This window comes from Daktulosphaira vitifoliae, unplaced genomic scaffold (assembly GCF_025091365.1).
Source record: "Daktulosphaira vitifoliae isolate Bord-2020 unplaced genomic scaffold, ASM2509136v1 Scaffold_2, whole genome shotgun sequence".
Lineage (NCBI taxonomy): Eukaryota > Metazoa > Arthropoda > Insecta > Hemiptera > Phylloxeridae > Daktulosphaira > Daktulosphaira vitifoliae.
The window spans coordinates 6,128,642-6,151,062 of record NW_026099573.1 but is presented as its reverse complement, the minus strand read 5'-3'; the positions used below and the strand labels follow the sequence as shown (position 1 = coordinate 6,151,062).

Here is a 22,421-nt window from a genome sequence, read left to right as displayed (position 1 = left end):
ATTTGAAAGTAGGCTATACTTAAACTTAAAATATTGATTTATCAAAATATTTGACATATTTCTATGACAACAAAATTAACTGAAAAATTTATTTATTTTTTTCACTGCAGTAATGATATTAATTCTAAAAACTATATCATTGAAAATCTTAAATGTTTAATTTAGTTTTACTTGTATTTTCTTATATTAGGATAAATATTAGCCAGACATAGAATAATAATAACTATAAATAATAATTAATTAAATTAAACGGAAATATGCCACCAAAATTAGAACAAACTGTCAAAAGATCTACCAGATTATCATTGGTAAATATAGTACATTAATATTTATTAAAAATTGAATTGTAAAATATGTAAACAAATATTTTATTAAAATATCAATAGTCACAGCAAGGTCAAAGGAAACCATTTAATAAAGAAGCTTCAAGACGACAGGTTAAAATATCTAAACCAACTGATGAATTTGGAGGTTTGTATTCAAATGAACCAATAAAGCCCGAAGATCAGCTAAAACTTACTGAAGAAGTAAATTGGTATTTATATTAATGTAAAATAAAGGAAAGTGTAAAAATATGTTTTAAAAGTACCTTTGATATGCATCAATAAACAAATTTGCTAGGTAACAATGTCTATAGCTAAAGACATAAATTGATTAAGAATGAATGTACAAAGGTGAAATGATCCAAATTGTTAGGGAAGCTCTAGTTAAAGAAAATTAAAAATCATATTTATTTTTTTTGACAAACATTTCATGATTGTAATATATTTTTAAGATATTACACTCACTGACCTTCAGCTATTATTATTAACTATCTACATATACCATTATTTATTTCTTTAAAAATTACTTTCAAAGAAATAAAATTTTTACGGTTTTTAGGAATTAACATATTTTTAAAAATAAATAATCTTAAAATTCACTATATAAATGTTTTTCAGTTTATCTATTTTTTAATCGTGAATTTTTAATATTATTAAAAAAGAAAAAAAAAACTTTTCAAAGTTTTAAACATTATAATATTTTCTTTTAAATACATTAACAGAATTTTTATTTTAAAATTATCATTTCAAGGTTTAATTTTATCCAAAGACTCAATTATTATTTCTCGATATTATACTATTTTATAAGAAAATTATGTTGACATAATATCTTTTTTTGAAATTATGATATATTTGACAAATCTAGCATTATTATTTTTTAAACTTACTATAGTTTTTTTCGTAATGTACCAACATTTTTAAAAAAAATTGTGTTTATTAATTTTTTTTTATTACGTTTCGCTGTGGCTTGATTATTATACGATTAATATTATTTTCAATTATGTAACATACCTATGCAAATATTTATAAAATTTATGAATCTAAGTTATCAGAGATTATCATTGAATACAATTTTTAACACTTAGCAATGAAGAGCGACCCAAAATTTTTTTTTTAATTTTATACTTTATTTATCTGAAATTCAAGTACAATAAAAAAATAAATAAGTAATATCAAAATTCTATATTGCTTACATTTATATAAATTAAAATGAACCAATGAGGTATCAAAGGTTGATTTTTACTCCAAACAATAATGTTACTATTATGTTATGTTAATATTAAAATTAAATTAAGGGCTATATGGTGCACAATATTTTTAGTTAACCTGTCTTTTGCTACCATGAATAAATTTGACGGTTTACCAACACGTGAGCATCAACATCTAATTGACCATGGGAGAAAGATGGATTTTCTAAATGTAAGCCGCAAATGGACATTGCCTGGCCTTGAGATATGTCAATGGTCATTGCGAATGCTAATCGAACAGGGAATAAAGCCTTTGAATGATATTGTGGTATCTGACGGAATCATTGGGATACGTGGCAACAGAATAATTTCTCCTTTAAATCTTCCTGCCAAAATGGTTGCTTCAATAACATTTCCGATGATTCTTTTGATGACCAAACGTGTACCATTGCATAGTCTGACTAGATTCAAATTATGTAATAGAATAATCGGTGATTCAATTTTTAACCGAAGATTGTGTGGTGGCATTCCTGGTATAACTAGAGAATTTAAAAATTCTGTTGGGTAATGTACAGCTTCGTCTTCATCGACAACACTATCGATCGATTTAAACCACATCAGATCACCCGGTAAGAACTGATGTATCTGGAAGTTAATTTTATAAACATCAACATTTTTGTAGCTAAAATTGCACGCTCACTAAGCCAATCGTAGTTTGAGTAATTATTCAGTATAGCTGGGAAAACCTGTTTGATCAATTCTGGTTTTGTCTCAACAAATATGCAGAAGTTATCTGGCAATTTAATGCATTGTGTATTTGGATGCAGTCCTTTTCTATCATTGCTAAAATCCAGCAATGGTTCGGAAAATATTTGTGCTGATGTGTCGTTTTGTAATTGGACTCGCATGTTAATGGTCAATCGAACTGTTTCGACACTTCGACATAAAAATGATTACATTAAACATGCATTAATTTCATCGGCAAAATTAGAGCGCGGAATGACCGGCAATGTCTGTCGGAAATTATGCTCATGGCGTTGTCTCGACGTGTAATTTTGATGGCTCGACTGTCAGCTGGATCACCGGCCATAATAACTGCTACTTCGTCTACGGTGGGTGCATTGAACCTTCCAGCATGCTCTCCTGATGGTACTCTATCAGCCTTAATTACAATTTGACAGTTGTCGTTTAATAATTGTGGCGATACACATTTGAACAACTGAATAAGTTGGTTTCAATTCTGCAAAAAATTTTCCAATGATTCCTCTCTCATCTGCTCGTTCGATAAAATTATAAAGGCACCGAGTTGATAAACGTTCTTCACAACTGCCCATAAATTTGCAGAAACTTCGGTTCATTATCAGGCATCGGCATCAATGACTCAATTTGATGATAACCTGACCTTGTATTTTAATTGTAGATTCGAAATTATTACCATCGGATGTGAGATCACAAATTTTTGTTGCCCTAAAGGATGTCATTTGGAAGCAAAAATTGAATTCGCTGTTTTTCACGTTCTCTCACCCTAGACATAGAAATTTGTTGTTCACACGCTGCTCTTGATCTTGCTATATTTTATCGCATACGTTGATCACGATGTTCATAAGATTCTTGAGCACGATTTTCTGCTATCCTTATTCTTTAAGATTCATTGAATGCTGTACGTTGCTGTGCTGACTGAGAACTTCTTTCTGCACGTTTACGCAATGCCTCTCTACTACAAGCGAGGTTAGATTTTTTTGGTGGCCTATTACTATAAAAATAAATAAAGTAAAACATTTGAATAATAAAAGAAAAAAAATAAATCAAATATTTATTTATTTATAAATTTAAGGGGCTTAGTCTTTTTTACAATATCAGGTTAGATAACAATTTCATAAAATAATATTAGTATAATATAATTCATAAAGATTCAATAAAATATTTGAAATAATATATAAAAAAAAATTACAAAATAAGAAAAAGGAAGTGGTTAACAAGATAACATGTGTGGATCCATATTGATACTATTTAAAAGTCTTCTAATCGGCTCATTTTGTAAGTAATTTGTAGAACTAATTCGGATGGAGAAAAAAAAGTGGGAACAAGAATTTCTCTGAGGAACTTTAAAATTAATTAACTGCAAAAGATACCATCCAGCAATTCTTTTAAAAATTTAATACCTGCAGCAATTTTACGATCCACCAACGACGTCAAATTAAGTTTGCTTGCCACATTAGAATAATCATGAGGGTCATGCTGGATACCCAAAATAAATCCCGCACGCCTCAAAAATCTTCGTTGCACCCATTCAATTTGATTAGAATCCGATGAAGAATAAGGAACCAAACAATAGGACCATATTCAATAATTGACCGGACCAATGAAGAATACAAAATTCTTAAGGAAGAATTTAGTTTTAAATTAGCTGCTAATCTAAATACAAAGCTGAGCTTTTTAAACGCTTTACAGCACACCATTTCTATATGATATTAAGGGTCCAATGTTTTACTGAACTTAAAACCAAGGTGAAGTACAAAATCAGTTAGTCGTATAACATATGCATTGTAAAGGCTATAAGAAAAAATAATAGGTGACCGAGACCTTGTGAATGTCATAACACGGTATTTTTCGAAGTTCAGGGTTAAAACAATGTTTAAGCACCACGCTGTAAATCTATCTAAATCATTTTGTAGTTTAATACAGTCATCAATAGAATTAACTTGTAAGAAAAGCTTCATATCATCAGCAAAACACAAAAATTTACAGTTTAGTAAAATACATTTTTTATACTATTTACAAATAACGATAATAATATCGGTGATAAGTGACCACCTTGAGGTACCCCAGAGGAAGCTAAAAATAGTTTAGATTATGACCCAAACACTTTCACCCATTGAAATCTTTCTTTTAAATAGGAGTCAAACCATACTAAAAGAGGTTCCCCAAATTAATTATTTTTAGTATTTTTAGAAGAACTTCATGATTAACAGAATCAAATGCCTTTTTGAAATCCGTATAAAGCACATCAACCTGGGACCTTTGCTCTATAGCATTTAAAACATGATTACAAAAAACCAAGTTGTAAGTGGTAGTTGAGTGCCCAGGACTAAAGTCGAATTGCATTAAGGACGAGATTTTTAAAAAATTTTGAAATGTGAGACTGAACAGAAATAGGTCTCTAATCAGACATAGAAGCAGAGCTGGCGGTTTTGGGAATTGATATAATAGAAATTAATCTAAACAGGGACGGATAAATGCCTTCATATAAGGATTTATAAAAAATTAGTCACAGAGAAAAAGCAATAAAGGACCTCAACTGGAAGAGCAATTCACCACATAATCTATCCGGACCAACAAACCAATTCCCTTTCAGTAATAAAGCTCCTGATAAACATCGTAAATACTTAAACTGATCGAACTGGGTAAGTCATATTGTAAAATTCCTAGTTGTTCGGTATCAAGATTTATTTTATTAAAAGAGTAGGTAGAGGAGAAATAAGAGGAAAAGAGATCAGCTACTTCCTGTTCATTTGAAGAGATTACGTCATTGAAGGAAAATACTTTAGGAATACTATTAGAAGTCCTGATATTTTTCACAAACTTCCAAAAGTGTTTAGGATTATTTTTAATCGATTAGTTCAGCAATTTCAAAGTACTTACAATAACATTTTTTTGACTCAAATTTAAATTTGGCACGCCAAAAGAAAATTCCTTGTAATTAGAAAAATTAGTGTTTGATTTATAAAACGCATGGGCACTTTTGTTGGCATGTTTATTTTGAAACAGGATAAGTTTTAAGTCTTTAGAAAACCACAGAGAGTAAGTAGAAACACTAAAGCGACTTTTGGGTACAAAATCAAGAACACATTTATGTAACGCATCATAAAAAACTTTGGTGGCTGAGTCAGCGTCAATAGGCTCTAGAGTAGATTTCCAATTAAATGCTCCAATAAAAGGATAATATTAATAAAATTTGAATTTTGGAAATGAAAAAATTCATGAGAATTATCATATCCAGTTAATCGTACATTAGAAATAAGGAATTAACATAAAGCTGGATGATAAGCATCGAGTGAGACTAGAGAGTCAAGACTTTTATCTACTGTAAGATAGTTATTGTTACAAAATACTAAGTCTAGAATAGAACTATGGTCATTAACTACAGAAGTTTTTTGAAAAAAACCATTCCTAGCAAATGTTTCAGGAATTGAAGGATAACAAAGAGTTAATTAACAGGAGTATAATAGTCCATTATCATGGTTATTCCAAATTATTTCAGGTAAGTTGTAGTCACCTCAAAATATATAAGTATGGTTAGGATATTGTTGAATGATATACTCAACAGATTGTGTGTGGGTATCATAAAGACTAGAGGGAGAATGAGGAGGAATATAGTCAACACTAATTACAAAAAGATAAGCACCAATAAAAAATTTAACAAATAATTGTTCAACATTTAACTTTGAAATTCTTATAAGGCTAGAATTAATATATTTTCTTACACCAATAAGGACACCACGACCACGAGAACTAACACTTGATAAACTACATCTATTATATCTATATACATTATAATTTATAACACCAAGTTCACTACTCAATATTGAGTCAGTTAACCAGGTTTCAGTTAAAACTAAAAATAAACAATTTTAGGAAGATACATTACAATTAAAAATATCAATTTTAGTATGGAGACCACGGCAATTCTGATAATATCCGTTAACAAACTTAGTAGATGAATTTTCTAGGAGTGGCGATGATTTGAATGTCAATCCGCTATCCAGTTTTTAACCCTGACGAAGAAATGCCAGGCATAACATTCTTATAAATAATTTTCAAATTTTTCTCTTCATTAGAAGTCCTCTGATTAAGTTCTTCATGACATACACGCAGCAGTTGACGTTCCAAAGGGGTTTTATCACGCACAGTACGAAAATTAACAGCGAATGTTACACCAGCACGTTTACACGAGATATAATCCGTTAAAAGTTGAACTGCTAATTCTTTCATCTCAAAGATAATTTTCAGTGAACGATTGAAATTCGGACGCATTTTACCTAAACGAAAAGCTTTAAATGTAGGTGGAACAACTCTGCCAAGAGGCTTAAGAAGAGCAACCAATGCCTTTATATCATCACTGATACGTTCAGGCATAGATAAAGATGAAGACTCCGGTATTGCATAAGCAATAATGTTAGTCGGACATTTTTCCCTTTCAAATGATTTCTGTAGTACTTGACTTACAATAGTAGATGGTTGAATTGTAGCATTACACGTCCCTAACTTGATTATTTTGTTATTTAAAATTTCAAGTTCACCACGCAATTTGATATTTTCAGTTTTTAATTCAGATATTTAATTCAATAAATTTTAAAATTTCTCTCTAAGTCTATTAAATTGTTTATTAAGACATCAGACAATTTCTTATTGGCTGACATATGTTAGATTTGTCAGATTTGAAGGATTTTATTGCAGACATAAGATCCTCATTAATGATAGAATTTAATAACGACGATGTTTTAACACTACTGCCAGTCCGGCTAAAAGTTCCTCTCGAGACAGGTAAAGGAGAATCTCCTTTACTAGACATAGTTTTATATATAAAAGCAAAAATCACTCCTTGAGATGTTGATACAACCAAACGTACACGAATGTGTATATACGTAGACGTTAGTGATACTAATTTAGTTTATAACCTAGCGTTTAAGTCTCCAAGATTACGAAACCAAAAATACCATAAAATAGCTGTGTGTAAAATATTGTTTGAATATTTTATGTTCACCAATAAACAATGTGTAAATATTCCAATTAAAATATTAAAAATACACGTTAAAATAGTATTAATTTTTTAGTTCAACGATTCGTAACTTAGTGAATATTAAATGTTCTATTGAAAAACACAAACTAACTTATACAGAACTAAGTGAAAACTTTAAAATTATTAACCGAAAAACTTACTGAAAAACTAACCTGTTATCACAATTATCAATTGTGAATATTATATTAATTGCAAATAAAAATTAAAAAAACCCAGCACAGGGGGGTCGCGGCACAGTGGTGACGTGGCATAGATGGATCAAGTATAATGATATCTGACAGTGATTAAAATCACTATAAAAAAAAAACGCTTCGATGCAAATCTTTAGTAGTGTTTAATTTAAAAGAATTGGTGAATTATTTCAAAAGCTACATGATCTACTAGTTCCTTATTAATATCCTGATTAAGATAAAGTATGTCGAATGAAAGAGGGATTATTAAAAAATATTATTTCTCATAAAAAAATTGTGTTGATCCATACACTTTTCAATAAGTTATAGCATTTTTTTTTTTTTTCAGTCTTCAATCCTTAGATTGGTTTGCTGCAGTTCTCCATGCTTCCCTATCATTACTCAATTCCTGTAGTTCTTTATAACTATTCTTCCCCATGTCACTAATTATTTGCTTCATATACTCCATCCTTGGTCTTCCTCTTCCTATATGGCCTTCAACGTCGCTTTCTATGACGGTTTTTGTTATACTCTCATGGCGTAGTAGATGTCCTATCATTTTAGCTCTTCTAACTTTTATGGTATGCCATAGTATTTTTTTTTCTTTTATTCTATTTAATACTGCTTCATTCGTTATTCTATCAATCCATTTAATTCTTAACATTTTACGATAACACCNCACGTAGCCTTCTATGACGGTTTTTGTTATACTCTCATGGCGTAGTAGATATCCTATCATTTTAGCTTTTCTAACTTTTATGGTATGCCATAGTATTTTTTTTCTTTTATTCTATTTAATACTGCTTCATTCGTTATTCTATCAATCCATTTAATTCTTAACATTTTACGATAACACCACAATTCGAAGGCCTCTAGTTTTCTTTTCTCTATTGCACTGATTGTCCAGGTTTCACAGCCATATAAGGCAATACTCCATATATATATTTTTAAGAACCTTTTCCTTACCTCTAAGTCCATACTATTGGTGGTTAGTAGGTGTTTTTTATTCTGGAAAGCCCTCTTCGCTTGCGCTATTCTACTTAGAATTTCATCTTTACAACGGCCATCTTCCGTTATAAATTCCATTTCAAGACCAACCTTCATCAATTTCACATTGAATCATTGATAATAATACACCAATAGTAGATACAAGAATTGAAAATTTATGAATACATTCGGTAAATGGCAGAGTTGATTGAAGTATATATTGAAATGTCTTAGTAGAAGAATTAACACGGTAAAGTATTTGACAAATAACCTGTAAAATATAACACAATAATTTAATTTTCAAGCATGATTTTCTATCTTATAAAAATAGTGTAGGGTAATGTTGGGCAAAAGGGGGCATCTTGATAATTCTGACTTCATTTAGACTTATGGTTTTATAATAAAAATAACACAATACAAAAATGAAGGGTGGCTCACTGTCCAATTACAAAAACCTAGAACAAAACTTAAAAACAATGCAAAAAAAAACAACCCAGCACAGGGGGGTCGTGGCACAGTGGTGACGTGGCATAATTGGATCAAGTATAATGATATCTGACAGTGATTAAAATCACTATAAAAAAAAAACGCTTCGATGCAAATCTTTAAATAGTGTTCAATTGAAAAAAATTGATGGATTATTCCAAAAGCTACATGATCTGCTATTTCTTTATTTATATCCTGATTAAGATAAAGTATGTCGAATGAAAAAGGGATTATTAAAAAATATTATTTCTCATAAAAAAATAATGTTGATCCATACACTTATTAATATGTCATAGCATTATAAAGTTAAAAATGTAAAAAATAAAATCGAGAATTTTCACACAACAATAGCATTTGGTAGCCATTTTCACCATGAAGATAAAATAAAGTCCGAACATTTTTTTTTTGCATAATAAAATAAATTACATTAGCTTTAATTTAAGATATATATAAAAGTGTCAGACTTTTCGGAACACTTTCAAAATTTAAGTTGAAAAAGTTGTCATCTTAAAATTGTAATTTTTTTGGAGGTTTCCCCCATTTACGGGAAACAAGGGAAAATTATTCAATTTTTGAGGGTAATGTCTTCGACTAGATACGATTTGTGATCTTTTGACGTATCGTTGAAAGAAATCGGTTTGGTGAGAGCTGAGAAAAAGTGGTAACAGACACAAAAAAAAAAAAATCTTAGTAAAACCAATACCTTCTCAGCTTCGCATCGAAGCTAAAAACGATTTTGAATCATGATATTTAGCGTAATTACTATATTACTCAACATATTTTGAAATAAAATTATACTTAGAATTATTTTATCTGTAACAATGAAACGAACTGTCAAATAAAAAATAAGTTAATTACCATTTGTATAGAAAACTTCATTTTAAACAATTTTTATATGAAACATTAAGCTTTATCATAAAATGCTCGCCAGACAAGACAAAATATTTGTAAGTATCCCAATTTTAGTAATATCAACAAATAATACATTTTTTATAATTTTTATGGAAAGATAATGGATTTAGAAGAAAAATTGTAGGAATATATATTATGCTAAACAATTAGATCTACAATTTAGCTTCAATGATTTTTTTTTGTGGGAGCACAAATTCCCTAGTTAATTGCAAAAGACTAAAAAACTACCTCTTTCTGTCGATTTTCAACCTCACGTCGGCACGGATAAAAGTTGTCTGATGTATACACAAAAATTTGGGGGGGTAAGAGTTAGGACTTTTCAACATTTTAAAAATAAGGGACACCCTAATATATATATATTTAAATAAATTTTTATTTTGACTGACACGGCCCCGCGTCGCTTCGTTATATACGATGACACGCGCGCATCTACGGGTTGGAAAATATTGTTTACGACGAGTGGTGAGCGGGGTGAGGTGAATGCGTTACGACTGTCTAGTCTCAAGGCCATTGACTACGGGGTACGGTAGTATAATAACACCTGGCGGGTGGAGATTTACAAACACAAAACACACATCATACAAGTGAAACTAATATAAGCGTGTTAATATATTCGAAGATATTTTTACTATTCGAATAGTTCGATAGTTACTGTTCGATATATACATATATATAGTAGGGTGTTCCTTATTTATAAAAATTAAAAAATTCAAAGTGCCACCCCCTAGAATTATTCGAATACATGAAAAAATAAATTGTACGAAATTTGGAGACGATTGGTCAACTCTAAGACGTGCCCCAAGGGGGTTAAAAATAACCCCCAAGGGTGATTTTTTAATTTTTTATGTCTATCTCAAAAACTTTAGCTTTTGCGAAAAAGTTTATTCAACCTTTATGTAGGTATACAATTTTTCTATAAAAAGTATATATACAAAAATGTTCGAAAAGTTCTTATTTAGCCCTAAAAAAATAAAAACGTATATGTTCTATTCTTACCGTTAAGACTGTTAATTTATAAATCGCTCATTATAAAAACATAAAAAAAATGCATTTAACCGTTGTTTTAAATTTAATTTTCTATACATTTTTAATTCGACATTTTTTCTATTATCTACTATTCAAAACCTACAATTTTTTTTAATTTTAATTAAAAAAAATACATCAGAGTAAAATTAATACCGTCTCAGTTTCACATTGAAGCTAAAATAATGTTCACTTACAAATTTATATACAACCAGAAACTATATAAACTTGTAATAAAAATACATAATGAACGAATGTTATTTAAATAATTAATTCTTTGATTGACAATTCAAATTGGCCGCGAAACAAAAAAAATTTTCAAACAATAAATGGCCTTGGCCATCCAACGAGCATGATGGATTGGGCCAGGAATTTTAAAATAAATTCTATGTAAAGTTGTTTCACCAAAAAATATTATGACCAATTCTAAAAGTTCCTTATAGTCAATAAGGAAACTAAAATTATAATTTCAAAATATTAAGACTTTTAGATTTATTTCGAAATAAAATTATATATTTATTTTAAATTTCGAACAGGTTTGGATGAAAAAATAACATAAAATAAAATAAAAAATATACGATGAATATGTATTATTTGATATAATTTTCTTGAAATAAATTTAATTAAATATTTTAAGTCAATAATTAAATACAAAAAAGAAATATAATTAAAGTCAAACTTACACAATAAATATGTGATTTCAAATTTGCGTCATGTGAATATAAACAAAAGATAAAAAAAAGATTGTATAAATAAATTGCATAAAATTTTATTGATTTTATTAAAATACGTTTAATTAAATATATTAAATCAAATAAAATGACATAATTGAAAAAAAAAACATTAATAAATCAAGTAATACTTACGCAATAACCTATAAAATGTATCGCAGATTAATATATGGAAAAAATAGCGTGTCTAAGCGGAAATCACCAATTATTGTCAATAATTTTGATTAGCGTTTACAATTATTGAAAGAAAACACACATAGTTAGGCGCCATCTGTATGACGCTTACATTACTTTAATAATGTAAATTGATAAAATATAAAAGTTTTATACCGCCATCTATGAGAAAGTAATAGCAATCGACTTTTACGAATATAATTTTCAATAAAAAATAACTGAGGCTATTAATCAATATAAAAACTATCATATTGTCTAAGTTGGACCCAATTACACATGTATGTCAAATTTCATTAAAACCAGTTTAGTAAACACCGTGACATGAGATTTTCATATAGAAAATTTTTTTAAAATTACTAGTTTTTTTCGTAATGTACCAACATTTTTTTAAAAATTGTTTATTAATTTTTTTTTTATTCGAAAACACATTATTAAATTATTTGATTTATTGAAACCATTTAACAGGATAACATTTTTATTAAGTTAACTGATAAATGTAAATAATATAAAAACAGGAACTAGATGAACCTATTGGAAATGTTTTGTTAGTCGTTGAACCTCCAGAAAAAACGTCTAGAGTTACATATAGTTATAAAGTTGGAGAATTTTTGCCAGCAAAGAAAAGTCTACCATATATACAATTAATTAATTTAAAATCAACTTTACTTCATAACGAGTCTTCAGAAGCAAATATCCAAAAAGAAAACGAATTATGCAGTAAGATATACAGTTCCTAAATAAGTTTAAAATTTTAACTTACTATTTAATTAGTGTTGGTATAATTTAGTTTATTAAATAATTTTAGAGAAAGAAGAGGACTTAGGAGGAGTCGATGAGGATAGTATTGAAAACGAAGAAGAAGAAGGTGACTTTGAAGGAGAATATCAAGCGCTGATTACCGAAAATGTCGGGTTGGGAGAAGAAATGGAGGAAGGGGAAGGTGAAGTAGAAAATGAACTTCAAAACGAAGAAATAAATGGTGAAGAAGAAATGGATGAAGAAAAATCAATTTCTTGGAAACCAAAAGCAACATCAGATTCCGACGAAGATGCCCCAGCTATTGTAAAAGAAGAATCGACCATTACAACTAATAGTCTACCTGTAAAACAAAGATGTGTTGTAAAAAAACTGATGAATCAGTTTAATTTTTTTGATAGATGTGCACAGACGGAGGAAATTGTCTTACGAGTATGAAAGATTTCTATGTAAAAATATTTATTAATATTAAATAAAATATAAAACTATTGCAGGATAAAGAAGCTCAAACAACTCCACCATCAAAAGATGATTTCAATATTTACGTCACACAATGGATTATTTACGACTCGTACAACGAAGATTTTGCAAAACAGTTGGAAGAAAAAGAAAGAGAAAAAAGAGAAAAATTAGCTGCACATGCTACAAAAAAGAGTTTAAGCAAAAAAAAAAAAACTGATGTAAGTGAAAATTACTTGGAAAAAAATATGTTAATGGCCGCAAAGTTTCTAGAACGAATAATCAATCTTAATACATTGGATGCTATAGCACAAGGTATTAATATAACATGATGTGTTTTTAACGTTTTAGTTATAATCTGTTCTTTTAATTTTATCATGTATACAAATTTTAAAACCTCTAACAGTCACTATCGTTAAGAATGTCCAAACTGCCCTTGTAATAATTAACTTCAAACACTAATTAAAAATTTTATGAGCTAAAACTATTAATAGAGTAGAGTTAAAAGAAATATCCAATACTATTTGTTTTTTGAACTCAGTGCAATATCTTATTCTATCTAGTCAATTTTATTTTAAAATAGATTTTAAAAATAGATTAAATCAAACTTGCTGCATTGATAGTCATAATTTTTCTCGTGAGCATTGGTAAGCAATTTATAGATCTGAACGGACCTGAAGAGAAATTAATCCAACTTAACTTACTTAAACTAATGTTGAATTAAACTTCCATCTAGTTTAATACACAAATCTAAAAATTATTTAAGTATTATTGTTTTAGAACCTTCAATTTCCTGAACATGCTACAGAGGGTGTTGGCCCTCTTTCACATGTTAGGGAATCAACGATGGTTTTTGGTTAGGCTAATGATGAAAAAGGCTGGTATTATGGTAGGCTTCTGCTAGAGACCAAATACCACCATGAAAAAATCACAAGAAAAATTTCGTTAGCATCATGGAAACGAACTTGGGACCCTGTGCGCCGAAAAATACGTTTTTAACCACTAAGCCGACCCCAAATATCATCCTTCTATCTAATTCTAATATATTGTTAATTTAATTACTTGTTGCTAACTTTTAAAATTCTATATTAATTCTTAACATGTTTTGCTGTTTGTACTTTTTGTTAGAAAAAATCTTTTTTCCTGTAAATTTTTAAATTTTAAAAATAGTTTAACATCATAATAAAAGTATATACAAGTTTTTCTTTTTGAATATTTCTATTTTTAAGTTATTCGAGTTTAACCAACCCGATTTCATAAGTTTTGAAACACTTTGGCAACCTAACTCACCAGAAAAAATTTAATGCGATCTGACCCAACTCACTTATGAAATGGGTAAATTGAACCTTTAATGCAGGAGTGTATTATTTTTGGAGAAGAGCTAAAAATTGAGTTATTTTCATGTTATATATGTTATAATAATAAGATATAAAGTACGTAATTACGTTTATAAGTTTTATAGATTAAAAATCTGACTTTTATGCCTCAGATTTTCGTTATTATGAAGACCCTTCAGATCAATTTAGAGGTAGAGAAGGTACATTACTACCACTGTGGACGATGCAGTATGAAAAAGCAGAATCCCTATATGTAACAGATATTAGCTGGAGTCCTGATTATTTTGATCTATTTGCTGTAACACTTGGAACTCGTAAGTAATAGAAAAAGTTAACAAAACACATTTAAAATTTTTTTTCTATTTTATATCCACAGCAATAGGGCACTTGCCATTAACAGATAGTTCGGATATAGGATATATTTGTTTATGGTCATTAAAGAATCCATCATATCCAGAGTACATAAATCAAACGCATTGTGGAGCAATGTGTTTAGATTTTCATCGTGAACATGGTTTCTTAATTGCTGTTGGATTTCATGATGGTCATCTAGCTGTATATAATGTTAGTTTACCAACTAAAGAACCACAGTACATGACAGATGCAGTAAATACTAAGCATAAAGCGTGTGTAAGACAGGTGTGCTAAATATTTACGGTTATATACAATTAAGTTTTTTACTGATTTTATTATAACCCGAACTTGGCCTAGTTTGTAATTTTTTTTTCTTTCCTGTGATGTTTCTCTACTTAATACTATCTCCAAAATACTACTTTTAAATTTCAACAATTTTATTTTATATCTTGTGATAAAAAAAAATTGAAATGGACACATTAGTTAGTTATTTATGAAATGTTATTAAAAATTAATTTCAGGTAGTTTGGGCTAAAGATTTACCTGATGGGGAAATGAATTTCTATTCGATATCCGAGGATGGAACAGTCTGTAATTGGTTACTTATGCAAAGCGAAATGTCTAAAACAATTATTGTTACTTTAGTTTTAGACATGAAACCACAAATAACATTAGGAGGAATAAACGAAAAACTTATAGGTTTGTTTTAATACTACAAAAACAAATTTTAAATCAAAACCCAGGGCAAATATTTGTATTTTAAATTTAAAACTTTTCATAAATGTTTTTAAATCTAAAACCTTACCAATAACTATCAACATAAAATGAGAGAAATTTCGTGAGTCTAATAGCCAAATATTTAGAAATTTATATAATATATAATAAACGAGAGAAGATAGGATAACATATGAATATGTAAGAAGAAGCAAAGGAGTAGCGCCGATCGTGAATTAGATGAGAGAATGTAGGCTTGATCGTGTATTTATAAACTCACAACAATATGCATAACTAACATTGATATAAATTTTGAGTATCTGCGAATATCGATATCATAAAAAACCAATTAGCTCTCTGTGTTTGTAATTCCTCGTGTATTATATATGTAAATTAACTCAAAAATTTGAAACTTAAAAATTTTATAATTATTAAACGAATAATGTTATATTAAAAATTCAAATACCATTTACTATTAAATTAAAAACTAAAACATTTTATTAAATTCAAAATATGTGTTCCATTAAAAAAAATAAAGTTGATGCATTTATAAGGGTATTAACTATATCTACCTTATGTACTGAGGTCTCCTATTTTATTTATACTTTCTAACAGGGATTTGACGGCGACACACACACATTATCTCGGTGATAGCTAATCTAATTTAATATCTTAGATAATGAGATTAATAGTCACGATTATGGTAAAAAGTCAAATGGCGTTTGGGACACTCGTGCTATTATGGCATAGTATACGTGAATTTATGTGTGCACTCTACCCTTTTGTAGCAATACGTAACGTNCCCAGAGTATTTATGTGTGCACTCTACCCTTTTGTAGCAATACGTAACGTTGTTCTTTCAATGTTATAAGCCTAGTCGATAGTACAATGATGTTGTGGGATATGAACACATATATGTGATCGTATTAATGCATATTTTTAAATGCACCATCGTTAATGACTTGAACTAAAAATTATATTGATATTTTAGGTCGGGGTACAACAATTGCTTTTCATCCAGAAAACAATGGAATATATTTAGTAGGCACCAATGAGGGTTATATTTTTAAATGTAACACAGAATGGAGCTCATTTTTCATGCAAAAATTTAAAGCGCATGAAACATCAGTGTATCGAATCGATTATAACAAATTTGATCCGAATATTTTTATATCTTGTAGTGGAGATTGTACAGTAAAAATATGGGAAGATAAATCTGAGTGAGTAATATTTGGATATCTAATTTTCTCATCCCTTCAATTAGATGTCTCTACTAAATTCTTTTTAGCTTTGATGCTAAGCTGAGAAAGTATTAAATTTACTATAATGATTTTCTTTTTGTATGATCGATACCCCCTTTTTTTTTTTTACAATTTTTATTTAGTCTGTTAAGAGCATTAATTCAATTCAAAAAATATTTCTATTTACTTTAAAAATAGTCAGGAATAAACTTAGTATAATTTTTTGAAAACATACTGTTATATTTTTGATTTAAGTATTCCTTTGTTGATGTTTGACTTACTATGGAGCGTTTCCGATGTATTATGGTCGCCATTTTCAAGTACGGTTTTTGGGGTTATTACAGAAGATTGTGATATGGTGTTCTACGATTTAGACGCAGATAAATATAAAAATATATGCAGTCAACCAATTCAACCTGAAAATCAATATCAACTTACTAAAATGGCATTCAACTGGCGAATGCCAATAGTAATTGTAGGAAGTTCAAAGTAATATATTACGTATTTTTCATTAATTTTTCTTCCTAATAATTTATCGAAAAAAAAATTCAAAGTGTGTAATTTATTTAACAGAAGTAACGTAATAGCACTAAAAATGTCTCCTAACCTGAGAATAGTAATGAAACAGCCAAAAAAAGGAAAGCATTACACTACTCAAATGTTAGAACTAGAAAAATTACATAAAACATTGGATTCTACTCGAGAACCAGATAGTTTAGTATTACCTGTGGATGATGATACTACGGACACTTAAAAGTTTTTGATTTAAATAGATATTTTAATAAAATAATTTTTTGACCGATTTATGCTTTAATCATACAATGATTCATCGTATAAAATTTTTTTAAAATGTCTTTGTTTTTAAGTGTTATTAATAAAAATATACTTTTTAGTTAACTGTTCTAGTTTTCGTGTATTATATACAATTTAGATTATGATTGTATTATATTTAACTGATATTGAAACGATTACCAAGAGGATTATAAATAAATCTATTGCTGCTGATATCAAACTATAATAATCAATTTACAAAACTTTTATAATTAGTTAGGCGATCCCGTACTTATTAATATTTCATAAATATATTCTTTAAATAATATTTAGACAAACAAAAATAATTTTAATTTTATTCGACCTGCTAATTGTTCCTCTCAGCTCGTGTTTGACCCAAAGGCATTGCCGACTCGGCAACCGTACGTCGCTGCAATATAAAATTCAAAAATTACTTCAAAAGTTAGTTGGAATTCAAATCAATTGTAAATAATACCACCACTTCCGACACACTCAACAAAGTCGTTACAACTGGATGGGGTTATCTTCACAAACTTGACGTTACAGCAGGCAATATTTTAACCATTTATTAAGGCAACTAACTTAACAATTGGTCGCTCGAGAATGCCACAGATTGTCAAAACAACCACAGTTCGAACTACGTTATCTAGAGCTGGGTAGACTTTGGCAACTCTACCGATAATCCATTTTAATAAGAGAAGATTGTCCTGTTTAATGATCACTATATCATTTACTTTGGTAGTTTTTAGTTTCCTGCACACCATTTGTTGTGTGCAGGAAATTAAGTGGAAAGGAAAGAAATCAAGCGAAATAGGTGAGAGTTATAAAATAATATACTCGGGTAAGTCTAGTACAAAGAATGGTGTAAGGATAAGAGCGTAAAACGAGTAAAAGGTTGTAAAGTTATACCAGGGGAGAGTGTAACTACACAACATAGACTGATGGTAATGGAGTTGTGGTATACCAGAAAGAGAATAAATAAAAATAGAAGAAACACAAAAGAAAAATCGAAGATCAGGTGGTAGAAATTGAAAAGGGAAAATGAAAGAGTTTGTAAAAGAGAGGACGGTGTGGAATGTCGAGGGAGACATAAATGATGTTTAAAAGGTATGATGAGTTGTATGATAGGTAAGGAACAAAGGAAGGCAAGAAAGAAATCTATAGACTTGCAAAGATAAGAGAGAAAAGGTCTAAAGATTATCATTATATAAGGTGTATAAAAAGTGTTGATAATAAGGTACTCTCGAGTGATGATAATGTGAAAAAAAGGTGGAAAGAATATTTTGAAAAATTATTGAATGAGAGTACCCAAAAAACATTAGAGGATATCTCGTAGAATGAGGGACTAGTAGAGGTATGGGAGGCTGTAACATCAATGAAAAAGAATAAAGCAGTAGGACCAGATGAAGTGCCAGTAGAAGTATGGAAAATATCAGGCGGTGTTGGCTTAAGGTGGTTGAAGGAACTTTTAAATAAAATTTTATTAGAAGGGAAAATACCAAATGAATGGAGAAATAGTATTGCGGTCCCGATATTTAAAGGTTAAAGAGACATAGAGGAGTGTGGAAATCATAGAGGCATATAGCTTATGAGTCATAGTATGAAAATTTGGGAAAAGATAATAGATAAAAGATTTAGAAATGAGACATCGGTATCTAAAAACCAGTTTGGATTTATGCCTGGTAAGTCAACAATGGAGCTAGAATTTTGTGTGAGGCAACTAATAGAAAAGTTTAGGGAAAAGAAGAAAAAGCTGAGTAAGGTATATGTAGAATTGGAGAAAGCGTATGACAAAGTACCGAGAGAGGTTTTAAAGTGGGCATTAATGAGAAAAGGAGTCCCGAAAGGTACATTTATATAATAGAAGATATGTATGATGACACTTGTACCAGGGTAAAAAGCGTAGGAGTGCACCAAGGTTCTGCTTTAAGCCCTTACTTATTCTCTATAGTGATGGATGAAATTACTAGAGAAATACAAGGAGTTGCCGTGGTGCATGTTGTTTGCTAACGATTTGGGTTAATAGGAGAAAATAGGGAGGAAATTAATCAAAGGCTAGAGGAGTGGAGATTAGCTCTTGAAGAAAAGGGTTTAAGAATAAGTAGAAGTAAGACAGAGTATATAGAGTACGAGTTTGACAAAGGAAAACACGAGGTAGGTGAAATGAGGAGGTTAGTGATAATAGGCGAGGACGTGATTGGAGGTGGAGAGTTTTAAGTATTTAGGGTCAGTTGTGAAAAAGAGTGGTAATATTAAGGGGTAATATCCACCAAATGCTCAATAGATCAAGGCTTTTTTCATGATTTTTTTTAAAGGATATTTGAGATGTAAGGTATATAAATAATATATCATTGGATTAAGCAACTCTTGGAGAATAGAAACATATTATTTATTGTTATTTTTTTTACAAAATGGTGGCTGTGCAGCGATTGCCGTGAACTGCTGTTTTAAAAAGTTCCTCCGCGGCGAGCAGTAGAAGTCGTGCCCAACTCCACCTATAACAAAAGAAAAATTTTTTTCATTATCTACACAAGTGTCGCTAGTGAAGTACACATGATTATATTTTTAGAATTTTTTTTCGCAAAATGGCGACGGTTTGAAAAAATTTTTTTTTTTCGACAATAAAAATCGACTTTAATTGTTTATAACTTTTTTTGTTGTTAACCAATCGCTAAAATCGTGTGTACTTCACTAGATAATCTAATGAAGAAGCTACAGTTAAAATTTCAAGTCAATCGGATGTAAACTTTTTCAGTTCTACTGCTCGCCGATTTTGATAACATGGTTTTGAGAAAAACGCGTTTAAAGTTTCAAAATGCTATAAATCTTAAGAATCGCAATAATATAGTCCTTAATAATTTTTTTACCTTCAGTCAGCTATCCCTGCGCCGTAAAGTTGTCCTTCCTGGTCCTTATTTTCCTCTTCTTCCTTTTTTTTGTCTGATGTAAGGCTGCTCCTAGCCTCTTTCGCGATATCGGACATACGATGATCAGAGACTTTGACGCGATTGGCGTCCGATCCTACGCAAAACTCGTACATGTTCGGTCCAACGGTTAACCCAAGAGCATCATAAACGTCATCATAAACCTTCGTTGAAGGTAATAACAGCTACATCAGTCGCAATATCAACTATAATCTTATCGCTAGATATCGTTTTTGGAGCAATTAACCACACTACACCATTGAAATACTCGTTACTATTTTGAGAATACGCACCCAAGCAGCGTGACTGAAGGTTGTCGGAGCTGAGTTCTTTTTGCATGGGTTGTATCGCCTTGAAAACATCCTCATGCATTGGACTCTTGTGCTCGTATGTTGCAAGAGTACCAAGCGCTTTACTGCGCTGTCAAGAACACCAAGAACACTTTCATTGTGCGAAGGGTACACCTCCTCGTACTCAGCAGTACCTTCTTTTTTTTTGCCAATATTCACACACTTTACAGTACTTTAATTTTATATACACATCTAATACCTTGCCAGTGTGCCAACCAATTAAAGTAACTAATCCAAACAAAGATGAAAGCCACCATTGATCCAACATTGATTCAACGCCAAGATCCATTGCCTGACACCATAAGACCGCCTTCTTCACCTCGTTCAATAGAACGTTCTTTCTCTTCAATAGCTGATTTTTTCATAGAAATAATTTTAACAGATGAAGTAGCAGTGCCAATATTGGAAATGATCATACTGTAAGTTGTTTGAAAAACAGGCTTTGCGAGATCCATCATCGCACAGAACTTTTTTATACCGTTGATGCCTATGCCAATGACGCGCATAGCAAAAATAATACGGCAATTGATCTCATAAGCACGATCATGTATTAGAGGACAGTTAAAAATATCGGCATCCCCGCAGTTCAAACAAGACACAACAATCTTGAAGCCTAGTCCACGCTTGCTCGACTGTGAAAACCGCACATCACTATTACATTTTTTACATACTAATAATTCAGAAAGAGCAGTAAATACAGCGACAAAAAATGTATGAAACAGTAGCCGAAATCCCTATCAACATCGCAATCACGATTTAAATCAGAAGTTTTTAATTTTTTCGCCTTATTTCGAATAGCCTTCGAACGCATAGCGGTTAGGCGAGTGTCGGTTACTAATTTTACTCCGGGTTGTTCTGGTACTTCTTGTTTTACTGCCTTTGTGGCCACTGTACAACTTGTTACTCATAATTAAGTACTTTTGAATATAATTCACAGTTAAAAAGTATAGCAAAACTCAAACTAAGAACGTACACAACTAGAACGGCTGATCGACTAAACAAAGGGAAATTGTGAGTAAACACGTGCTGTACAGACGCTGTAACGATCGAAATTCTATACTTCATATACAAAAAAAGATATCGATCACAGGTAACTTCTACTAATTTACAAAGCCGCGAAATTAAAAAAAAAAACGAGCATCGCTAAAATAAGCGAAAAATGTGATTTTGGAGCATAAAAGTTGTTCGGAAAAAATTGATTTAAACGAATTTTGAGTTTAGATCAGTACTTGGGCGTTGAAGATTTTGATTCTAGGATAGTTTTAGCATGATTTAAGCCAATAAAAAAAAAAAAAAAAATTTGGTGGATATTACCCCTTAACGAGGATGAAATACACAGAATTAAGTGCGCGTAATTGAAGTGGAGAGAAGCGTCTGGCGTCTTATGCGATAAAAGAATTCCAATGAGGCTGAAAGGTAAATTTTACAAGACTGTAATAAGGCCAGCTATGATGTGTTGGGTGTTGGGTATCAGTGTTGGGTGGTTGATAAGAAAGTAGAGCAGAGAATGAGTGTAGCAGAGATGAGAATGCTTAGATGGATGAGTGGAGTGACTAGAAAAGATAGAATAAGAAACGAGCATATAAGAGGGAGTATAGGTGTAGCGTCAATCGTGGATAATATGAGAGAAAATAGACTTAGATGGTTTGGTCATGTTATGAGGAGAGAAGAATCGGAAGCTGTAAGAACAGTTATAGAAAT

The 22,421-nt window shown here is 30.3% G+C and overlaps 1 protein-coding gene and 1 pseudogene across 1 annotated transcript; one reads left to right on the top strand and one right to left on the bottom strand.

The window, feature by feature from the left end:
- The first annotated feature begins 123 nt into the window (after nucleotides 1-123).
- On the top strand, nucleotides 124-17,503 carry LOC126899094 (dynein axonemal intermediate chain 1-like). The gene is made up of 11 exons (XM_050673638.1): nucleotides 124-308; nucleotides 387-527; nucleotides 12,309-12,510; nucleotides 12,599-12,981; nucleotides 13,044-13,323; nucleotides 14,498-14,659; nucleotides 14,722-14,984; nucleotides 15,221-15,398; nucleotides 16,405-16,633; nucleotides 16,910-17,143; nucleotides 17,228-17,503. The coding sequence occupies exons 1-11, from the start codon at nucleotides 258-260 to the stop codon at nucleotides 17,406-17,408; spliced, it is 2,304 nt and encodes a 767-aa protein (XP_050529595.1). The 5' UTR covers nucleotides 124-257; the 3' UTR covers nucleotides 17,409-17,503.
- Nucleotides 1,525-2,704, bottom strand: LOC126899095 (uncharacterized; annotated as a pseudogene).
- Nucleotides 17,504-22,421: the final 4,918 nt, after the last annotated feature.

Bases quoted from the DNA above. Each gene is read 5' to 3' on its own strand.
- LOC126899094 (XM_050673638.1), top strand. From the start codon at position 258: ATGCCACCAAAATTAGAACAAACTGTCAAAAGATCTACCAGATTATCA. The intron at 12,511-12,598 runs GTAAGATATACA...AAATAATTTTAG, and splicing joins AAAAGAAAACGAATTATGCA to AGAAAGAAGAGGACTTAGGA. The intron at 14,985-15,220 runs GTGTGCTAAATA...AATTAATTTCAG, and splicing joins ATAAAGCGTGTGTAAGACAG to GTAGTTTGGGCTAAAGATTT.